A 10,350-nucleotide genomic window follows, 5' to 3' on the forward strand; every position below is an offset into this window, starting at 1 on the left:
AACAAGCATCTCAGCACTAGCAGGGGTCTCCACACGGCTGCTCCAGCACCCAGGGCTGCATCAGGATAGGTCCATGTGGCTTCTCCATGGGGATGTCTTGTAGGAAGTCATTCTTCCAAGCTGAAGCAGGGAACTGCTAAGGCAACTGCACCCGATGCGACCATCACAAAGCAAGAGACCCGAGCACTAGAAAGGCAAGGTTCACCACCCATTTATCCCTCCTCCTTTCAATTAGCCCCACATGTGATTATCGGCCAGGTTGGCACAATTAACTAACTCAGGATACATCAGCAGGCAGCTGCCAGAGATTCAGGACAGATTCAGAAGAGGGTGTGGACACGGGATATAACTCTGTCAGAGCAGAGAATACCAGGGAGATGTTTGCCTGTTTCATTGCCTGTGCGAGGGCATTCCACTGTGTGGATCGCGACAAACTGCTGGTACCATGGTGAAGACTTAGGGATTCCAGCACACGCCACTGTACTCATGTGGGACCTGTGCATGGGTCAAGAGGCAATTTTGCCAACAGGACAAAGGAATCCTACATGGTTTAAAGTCTAGAAAGGTGTGTGTCAGGGTTGTGTCCTCTCCCCATCCTAGCCAATCTGTGTGCTGAGCAGATAATCTAAGAAACGGGGCTGTAAGAATGCCACACCAGGATGGGAGGAAAGCTCGTGAACAACCTGCCACACACAACTCACACACCTTGCTTGCTGAAAGTGAGCCAGACCGGAAGCACACGCCGATGACAATCCGTAGTCAAGGGTAGATGACGCCTCCACGTAAGGAAACACAAACCCGCACAGCTCGCCCATAGACATGACGATGCAGAAGAGATGGAAGGAGTTGCGGGTGTCCTGTGACGGGGCCACAGTCGACATCCATGCTGCGGCGACCTGATGCCCGAGACCTCTTTAGAGAGAAGACATGGAACGTTGAGGTCTGCGGTGCGCTGAGCCCAGCCACGGTGTGTCAGCCACCGTGAGTGCTGGCTGAAGCTTGCCGAGGAAGGTGGGCAGTTGAAGGGTCACGATGCGTTTGAATTGGGTGTGGGTGAAGGACATTGCAGTTACGGGACATGGCCAGAAGAGCAAATGGATCTTGGAAGGCCCACAGGCAAAATGCTCCTTAGAATCTAGGACGGGGAGACTTTGTCTCACAAACTTCCGGCTGCTGTCAGGAGAGACCAGTTCCTGGAGAAGGACAGTGGGGGGGACCCTCGAGAAAGACTGACGCTGAGGCCGCAGCAGTGTGGGGATGTGCAGTCACCTCGCGTTTGGGCCGAATCGGGCCTAGCAACCAGAACCCTTCCACATGTCTCCCACGGAGGAAGCGAACCACTGACCTGGCAGATAGCAGCCACACGCTCAGCCAGTGCACCAAGACTCCCAGGGACGCCCAGGATTGCTTTAGGTTTATTCTGATTTGACGAAGCGTGGCCAGCCCCAAAGCCAGGCGTGGGAGCATCGAATGAGGGTCATCACAAATGAGGCCAGTGAACCACAGGCAGAGGACCCAGATCAGGAATCCCGGCGGAATGGGATTCCATCTGGTGGTGCAGCTCAGAGGAGCAGGTTTCAGCCTGAACGTGACCCTGGAGGGCCCCTGCAGAGGATGGGCTGATGTGCATGGGGGAGCCTGGGGCCTGCTGGGCCTCAGTGCTAGTGAGGTACGCCCCACCCCCCCAACCTCAGCAGGAGGCTGAAACTGCGTAGCCCCCAGAGGCAGGCCCTGCAGGCGGCTCAGCATGAAAACTCAATGTGCCCCTCTGCCCACGGCCTGACCTCGGCTGCTCTGTAGACCTGGACTCGGCTTCCCGGGTTGTCCGCACCTGCGCGCGCAGGTGGTGTCAGCTGCCGGCCAGTCTTGTCCTCCTGTGGTGACCGTGACTTCTCAGGCTTCCTAGCACACTCACTTCCCCAGAGCCACCTGGCGGGGGAGGGGCCCTCATGACCTCAGCCCCTCTCCCCTAGTTAGCCTCCCTTTCCTCGCCCTCCCCCCAGGGCCCTGCTGCCGGGAAGGAGGTATACCATCCGTGTGGTCACCCTCAGTGGGCTCGGACCGGGAGAGCACCCCACCGAGAGTGTGCCCACCGCCCCAATGTCCGTGTGGACCCGTGAGTACAGTGCCTGGACTCTGGCCCCTGCCAGCAGCCCTCAGTATGCCCAGTGCGGCCATGTTAGAAACATGCCCTGGGCGGAGGGCACCCCAGAGGGCAGTGCAGGCCATGGCCCCGGCCACTCTGGAGACAGTGGGGGTACGGTGCTGGGAAGCCCATCTGGGGCAGCCTTCTGCCTGGGCTTACGCCAGCACCCCACTACTGTGGCTCTCCCAGGAGGCCTTCTGATTGGTGACCACTGAGAGAGTCCCAGGACACCCACAGCCCGCCCTGAGGGAGCTCCACAGGGCCTGAGGTGGGGGAGACCCACCCTGCCTGCCTGCCCTGCCCTTCCAGCCCAGCCCACCTGCCACCAGCACACAGGGAGGGGTGCAGAAGGGGTTTTTCTGACAAGGGCACTGTCCCTTGTGGTCACCAGGTATGGCTCATCTGGAGGAGGTGTGGGGCCAGCCCAGGGCCAGGGTGTCAACCCAGACTGCAAAGCCGGGGACCCCAGGACCAGCCTATGTAGCCCACCCTCCAGCTATGGGGGGGTGGGCAGACTGGACACCACGAAGGCTCCCAGACCAGAGGGTGTCCTCTGGGGCTAACAGCCCCACCAGGTGCCCGTCAGCACGAGCAGGCTGGTGTGTGGGCCCATGTCTCCTGGGCTAGGCACTGAGTCAGGTCTGGAAGGTGTGAAGCCTGGTCCCCGAGGTCCCAACTGCCCCTGCCCCTCCCCTCCCGCTGTGCCTTGTACAGGGCCCTTGCCTCCTGCAAATCTGACCGCCGCCAGGGTCACCGCCACCTCCGCCCACGTGGTCTGGGACGCCCCTGCTCCAGGCTCCGCTCTGGAGGCCTATGTCATCAACGTCACCACCAGCCAGAGCACCAAGAGCCGCTACGTCCCCAACGGGAAGCTGGTGTCGTACGTGGTCCGAGACCTGGCACCAGGGCGGCGGTACCAGCTCTCCGTGTCTGTGGTGCAGGGCACAGAGCAGGGCCAGGTGCACAGCGAACCTGCCCACCTCTACATCATCACCTGTACGGGCCGTACCTCCACAAGGGCAGGGGGCTAGGCGGCGGGACTGGGGCTATTCCAGCTGGCCTGCATGGAGCTGGGGGACGGGGCAGCGGGGAGCATGCTGGTGCTGGGTCCAGGGGACAGGGGTCCAGAGAGGGGTCCCTGGGGACAGAGATCCCTAGAGGGCATGTGGGTCCATCCCTGAGCTGTTGCCCTCCCCCTGTGCCCCAGTAGCCTGCCGGACAGCAGGTACTGTCAGTGTGGTCAGGCCGCTCCCTTCCCTGGCTTCTGAGACAGGGCAGAGCTTCCAGCATGCAGGGCTCTGAATCTTGGGACAAGGGGTGAGCGTGGGGACCCAGGCGAGGGAGCCTGCACTGAGCGTGTGTGCTATAGCCACATGGCCAACCCCTGAGGGCCCAGGACAGGCCACATGTCCAGCTCTGCCAGGCGCATGCCTGATCAGGGCCCAGAGGGACCAGGCCCACATGAAGGCCAGTGACCATGAAGGAACATGGCGGGTGTGTGGGGATAGCTGCAGGGCTCCCCTGAAAGCTGCAGCTGCCCTCCCTGCACACACAGTGGCATGGCTGCAGAGAGGGACCCAGGGACGTATGGCAGCCTGCAGACACTTTCCTCTCCTACCCGCAGCCCAGCGAGACAGCAGCGATAGACACTGGTCCCAGGGGGGCTACTCCCGGGCGCTCAGAAACAGGCCACCCCCGGCACACCTGTCAGAGCTGCGCCTACTCAGCGACCAAGATGCCCCTGAGACTCCAACCCAGCCCCCCAGGTACAGACCAGCCACCTGCCCGCCCCTAGGCAGCTAGGCAGGAAGCTCAGGCTCGGTGGCCCATCCTGCAGGTTCTCCGAGCTGGTGGATGGCCGAGGACGTGTGAGTGCCCGGTTCGGAGGCCCACCCAGCAAGTCCGTCACCGTGAGACCACGTGAGTGTACCCCCACCTGGGTGTGGGCCACATCACCCTCCCCCCGTGGTAAAGGGGACAGGACCCGGCCAGCCGGGAGGCACCTGGCCCCAGACATAGCAGGCCGCCCGAGATTGGATGAAGCACAGGATGCCCTAGGAGAGGCTCCAGGCGACCTGGCTGCAAGTGACATGCGGGCTCACAGTGAGGAGTGCAAGCTGCTTGGCAGCAGTAGGGCAGCCTCGTTCTTCAAAGTGGGGTTTGTGGAGGGCTGGGGTGCCAGGCCAGTGGCCCTTGCTGTGTCCTGAGAGGTGAATGTCCATTTTGAAGGCTGAGCCTGGGCAGGGCCTGCTGGGCAGAGGGAGTGGAAGCTGTGGCCCAGCAGGGTTGGAGTGGAGTGGGGGAAGGCAGCAGGTGACAGGCTGGAAATGTAGGGACAGCCTCTGGCTGGTCATTGGAGTGGGAGGGCCAGGACCAGGCTGGGCAGGTTAGACCCTCGGGGGCAGCCCGTGACCCCTCATGGCCCAATTGCTCCTAGATTCCACGGCCCCCATGCAGCTGGAGACCCCAGTGGAAGCCCCTGAGCCTGACACCCTGGCCCTGCAGCTGCCGGAGCTTGGTGACAAGGAGAGTGAGCGTGAGTCCGGGTGGACTTGAGCTCCAGACGCCACCCTCCGCCCCACTGACCAGCAAGGGCAAAGTTGGGAGACCCAGTCACACTGACAGCGCCAGCCCCTGCTCGTCCCTGGCCCGCTGCCAGGACGCAGTGCCACCGAGGGCCTCTGAGTATCTGCGGGCACACAGCCATGGCACAGGGGCCTGAAGCTCAGCCCGCCCTCCTGCAGGTGGCGCAGCACAGAGCGCTATGAGCCCCCAGGATGAGGGATGTCAGCAGGACAGGTGGGGAGGGACCCAGAGGCCTGGAGCACCGGTGATAGGCGGGGACGTGTGGGCCCGCATCAGGCTGGGCCAGGTGTACAAGGTGCTGAGAGCGGCAGGTCCTAGCACCCCAAGCCTGACCCCTAGGGCCTCCAGGGCTGCAGTCCACACAGAGGCACACTGCCTGGACTTTCTCATGAGGGGCCGTGCGTGGGGTCACCCCTCGGACGGTTTCGGTAATGGCTGAGCGAGCATTGAAACTACAGCACCACCGTCCACTACTCAAGTGGCGCTCCTCAGGAGAAAGGCGGCTTTCTGCTCCTGTGAGAGTGATGGTGTGGGTGGTCCCAGGGGGCAGGTCTGCCCGTCTGGTGGCTGCGTGGGGACCTGCGGGCTGCCTTGCAGGGTGGGCTCGCCCCGGAGGAGGGGCAGTCTGGGCTCTGGGGAGAGCTCTGCGTCTGTGCTTGTCACCCGGCTCCTCAGGGCGGTGCTGAGGAGGAGGCCGGGTGCACAGCAAGGGCGTAGGGATGGAGGGGGGACAGTCTTTCATCTGTTTCCCAGGATTTTAAAGGAATTCAGCCAGAAGCGAGGCAGGGCAGACCCTAGGGGAGTCCCCAGCCCTTTGCCCCAACTCCACTTCTGGCTGCCCCGCCTCCTTGCCCCCTCAGTGTGGGACAGGAGCCACTGGGGTGGGCTGTGAGAGGCGGGGCAGCCCAGCTCTGGAGGGCTGCAGGGGTCACCGTGGGAAAGAAGGGGGCTCAAAGCTGCTGCTCACTCAACTGACTGAACCCCCTCCATCCATGGCTGTGCCCAGAAGGCTCCAGGGACTGCTTAGAAAACCCCTGTCAGAATGGGGGCACCTGCGTGCCCACCGCCGACACCCACAGTTGCACCTGCAGCCCGGGCTTCAAAGGGCGGCGCTGTGAGCTTGGTGAGTGCAGCCCCCCCCCCCCCACACACACCCTGGTCCCGGGGCCTGGGCAGGTGACCGTGACCAGGACGGGCCTGCCTAAGCCAGCCCTCCTCCCCACTGCCACAGCCTGCACAAAGGTGCCCCGACCCTGCACGCGCCTGTTCTCCGAGACAAAGTCCATCCCCGTCTGGGAAGGAGGCATCTGTCACCACGTGTAAGTTAAGGCTCACCGCTGGGGCAAGGGGCTGGCGTTCTGCCCACGCTGAGCAGTCAGGCTGGGGAGAGGCTTTGGCCAGCCCACCCTGACCTTCCTTCCCTGCACCCCGAGCAGCAGCTGCATGAAGCCCCCCACCAGGGCCCAGTGCACACAGGCCCAGAGAGAGGGCCCCCACCTCTGTCCTCACTCTGCACCTCAGCTTCCCCCACCTATAAAAGGGGCTGCTGGGAGCAATCACCTGCTGGAGGAGGACCTCTCTCCTTACTGCTCGGTGGTGGTGGGGAGCACACACTGGGGCTCCATGGTGTCCGGATCTCATTCCACATGCCTGGGCTCCTCAGGGCCACAGCCAGCAAGGCCCTGCCCGTGAAGTACTGGCACACAGGAAGTGCCCGCTACCAGCGAGTCGGGCCCAGCCCATGGCACCCTGCACTGATAGGTTTCTAAGGCTGTGTGTCGCCACCAGAAGAGCCAGCCTCGTCTTTCTCCAGAGGAGTGGCTGGTGGTTTGAGCCTTGGGTCAGCAGTCCAGCACTGAGCCTGAGGCACCGCAGGGAGGATCCTGAGAAGGGGGCAGGTGCACCGAGACCAGCTGTGCAGGCTGGGGTGTGCAGCCAGGAAGTCTGCTGCGACAAAGGTGGGGTGGTCAGAGTTCGCCCCCTGGAAGAGGTGACATCCCAGAGCTAGGGGAGGGCTCTCTGAGGGAAGAGCACCCCAGAGGGAGCCTGCGGGCACAGCTGAGGAAGGCCCGGTGGCTGGTGCAGTGTGACGCTCAAGGTGGAAGCTACACAGGGCATGCAGACCTCGGGCCTCAGCTTTGTCCTCTGTGACACGGAAGCTGCAATGCGTTCTGCGTAGAGGGGCATTGCGTCTGAACACCCCCACCCACCCCACCCCCGGCTGCCCTCGGAGAGAGCAGGGGAGACAGCTCCGTTTGAAAGCAGGCTTCACATGTAGTGGCCTACATCAGAGGAGCTAGTTTGCACTGGGGCTTGGGAATCTGAATTTGGATTCTATGGGAGGGAAGCCAGTGTCCACACTACTCAGATTGTTCAGCAAGGACAGCCAACCACTTAGCGAACGTTCCCGCCCTTGGCCTTTAACCTGCCTGCATTTCCAAGGCCCCTCTGCGTGTGGCTGGTTCTGTTTCGTGTCCAGGCTGACTGAGCCTCTCCTTTACGTTCCGTGCGTGCAGTGGGCTCTACTTACCCCAGCCAGCTTGCTCGTCGTTTCTCTTGGTCCAGTCTGCTTTTTCCTGCTTCTTCCCGTTAGTCGTTCCCAGTATTCCGCTTTACCTCCACTACTGCTTCGTGGTTATGCTGTTTCAGTTTGTATGTTCAGGGTGGAGGTTGGCTCCAGGTTTCTAATATGCCTGCAGTGACTACTGCACAGCTGCAGAGTACTTTTTAATAAAAAGTCGGACTTTTTACTGCCACGTGCACCAGGAGCTGCATGATGTGAATGTTTCCTCTGAACGGACAACCACCTCTTGAAATGGTTTTGAAAACGAGAGTCTTCTTAAGCGCTCCTTTGTGCTGCTCGAGTTTCCTAACGATTAACTACACGGTTCTGTAGCCACCAGGGAGCGGCAGTGGAGGGGGACGTATCCGACCTCCTCTGGCTTCACCAATGGCACCCGCCTTCTCTGCTGGGGTCCAGGCCCATGGCAGTGGCTGCACGGCTTCGCAGACGGTGCTCACGGTGAGGAGGCTTTCTGGAGACATCAGGGGGCTACAAGTCAAGATCAGTGAGGCTACAGTCACTGGGCTCTAAGCAGCCATGTCCTCTCTAGTCCTCAGTCTCCGCCATGTAGTTCTCTGTCTTTGCCTCCCTGGACCAGGAAACCAGCCCACTTGTCGCTCTGGCCCACGGTCCAGCCCATAGTCTCATCGCTGCTCCTCAGGGCCTCTGGTCCAGTCTTCAGGGCATCTGGTCCCCGTGTTCTCTGACACCTCAGAGAGGTGGTGGACGTGCTTGCCAGGCAGCCCAGTGGCTTCTCTGTGCCCCGGTGGCTCTCGTACGCCGAGGAATGACTTTGCTCTGGTTGGCTCTTTTAGCTGACCATACCCTCAGGAAGATGAAGGGTGGTGTCCCACCCTCTACTAGTCTTAAAGACCTCGTTTCCCGCCAAGGAAAAGGTCGGATGTCACCCTACCTCAGTCCTGTAACAGAGAACACATGCTCTCCAGCCACAGGCACAGAGCCAGAATCACAGTAGCACATCCCATGAGGAATTGTGGCTAGAAGGACCATGTTCATTGGCGGTGTCTCCGCAGTGAGTTCTACTTTTGTTCATTGGAGACAGGATGTTTCTACTTCAGCTGCATTTTCTGAAAGCTGCAATTACTGGGTACAGGATTCCTGGTTGAAAGTATGTCCGTTCTTTATATCGGTGATGGCGTCCTTTATCGTCTGGCTCAGTCTCAACCATGGCACCTACAGCCATCCGACGTTTCACCATGTGGGACGTCTCGGCCCCAGCCCAAGAGTGCTTCCATGTTTTCTCTTGAACACGTTTGAGCATGTTACTTAGGATGTGCCTTAGTATGTATGGGTGCATGTGTGCTATTCTGTTTGGGGTTGTGTCTTGTTTCTGGGTTTATCATTTATCAACTTTAAATAAGCCTTTTCCCCTCTCCCTCCACTCTGTTCTCCTGCCGGGACTCCAGCCACCCGTGCGTTAGTTAGCTCGCTGCCGTCTCTGGAGTCAGGCGGCTCTGCTCACCCTTTCCTCTCTGCACCTCCCTCTGCATAGAGGCCACGGTTGTGCCTTCTAGACGGGTCTGCTGGGCTCATCCACCACTGGTCCCACTCCACCCCATGTTCACTTCAGACTGACTTCTGTCGACTCGAGGAGTTCGTTACTTCTTGCTTCGAGCTTCCATTTCTCATTTCATTATGTTTATATTTTCCTTGAGATCTTTGAACATATTGGAGCAAGTTCATAACAGATGCTTTTAAGGACCTTGTCTGCTAATTCCCTTGTCACTACCATTTGGGGGTCTTTTGCAATTCTTTTTTCTTTCGCGGTTCACATTTTCCTGCTTTCCCATCGTGCGATGCACATCTTGCAGGTTCTAGACATGAGGTGCTGGGCACTGGATCGTATGTTCCTGTGCCCTGGATTTCTGGACGGGGATGTTCGTCCCCAGATAAAGGTCTTCTTTCTCTGAGGCAGCCGTGGCCCTTTGAGGCGTGTTTTGAGGTGGCGGTAGTCGCCTCTAAACAAGCTGACCGCCACTTGGGTTTGTGGCTGGTGCAGCTTACAGCGCCTTCCCCCACCCCGCCCCATGTTGTGGTGTCGAGATCCCAGGGTGCCCGACCTAGCCCCTCCTCTGCTGTCTCCACTCCACCAAGGGGACACTTCTTCTCTCCCTCAGGGCTCCCGTCCCCTCAACTCGCTCTGACCACTGCCCGAATTCCGCTCCCGGTGGTCTCAAAACCCCACCAGGGGTCCTCCAGGGTCCCATAAGTTGGAGTTGACTCCGGTGCAGTGAGTTATGAGTTAGGCTTCCCGGCTGCAAGGCTGCAGGGCGGTCCCAGAGCCAGCCTCACTGGCTTGCTGTCTCTCGGGGACCGCGCTGCCACACTGTCTGCTGTCCGACAGCTGGCGAGTCACTGCCCACACTGTGCCCAGCCCGCTGGGTTTCTGCTCACACGTGGGAACACCCCCGCTCCTCACTTCCCTCTGCACTGCCCGGAGAGGGAAGGCAACGGGGCTGTGTCCCCAGGACCGAGGGCCACATGCTGCCGCGAGTAAGACCAGCGGTTAACTTCCTGTTTTCCCATTTCACGGCTTTTCAAAAGCTTGGTGGCGTGTATATTTCACCCACGCTCCACCTCGGGGAAGAGGTCTCGGTGACACAACAGTCAAGGCCCCACAGCTCACCAAAAGGCTGGCCATGTGGGACCACTAGGGCTTCGTGACAGAACAGCGATTGCTGCCATGGGAAACCCCACCTGGCAGGTCCACAGCGACCTGAGGGACCCCTATGAATGGAGCTTAATACCAACAGGACTTTTAAAAACCTCAGTAAAGTCCTTTTTTTTTAAAGTGGCATGACCTCTACATTGGTCACTTTCTAAATCCACAGCTAACGTTTTACTAAGAAATAATGGCCTTGCTCCCAGGCACCACAGTCCTGCCTAACTTGGGGTTCGCGTGGCGTGTGGGCACAGCATTCACAAAGCTCTTGTGGCAACAGGTACAAGCGAGTCTACAGAGCCCACCAGGACGTGTGCTTCCAGGAGAGCTGCGAGAGCACAGGCGCCAAGAAGACCCCCAGCAGGTGCTGCC

At 60.1% G+C, this 10,350-nt stretch overlaps 1 protein-coding gene across 1 annotated transcript in view; it reads left to right on the plus strand.

Moving 5' to 3' along the window:
• SNED1 (sushi, nidogen and EGF like domains 1) overlaps positions 1-10,350 on the plus strand; it is a 47,448-nt gene that overhangs the window by 34,709 nt on the left and 2,389 nt on the right. The window contains exons 23-30 of the mRNA XM_045294537.1: positions 2,004-2,116; positions 2,861-3,142; positions 3,771-3,912; positions 3,984-4,066; positions 4,584-4,682; positions 5,739-5,855; positions 5,964-6,051; positions 10,259-10,342. Of these exons, the coding sequence (XP_045150472.1) occupies positions 2,004-2,116; positions 2,861-3,142; positions 3,771-3,912; positions 3,984-4,066; positions 4,584-4,682; positions 5,739-5,855; positions 5,964-6,051; positions 10,259-10,342 (1,008 nt within the window). The remainder of the gene's footprint in view (positions 1-2,003; positions 2,117-2,860; positions 3,143-3,770; positions 3,913-3,983; positions 4,067-4,583; positions 4,683-5,738; positions 5,856-5,963; positions 6,052-10,258; positions 10,343-10,350) is intronic.

This window comes from Echinops telfairi, unplaced genomic scaffold, assembly GCF_000313985.2.
Source record: "Echinops telfairi isolate 266 unplaced genomic scaffold, ASM31398v2 ScPeMD7_3;HRSCAF=10, whole genome shotgun sequence".
In the NCBI taxonomy this organism is placed as follows: domain Eukaryota; kingdom Metazoa; phylum Chordata; class Mammalia; order Afrosoricida; family Tenrecidae; genus Echinops; species Echinops telfairi.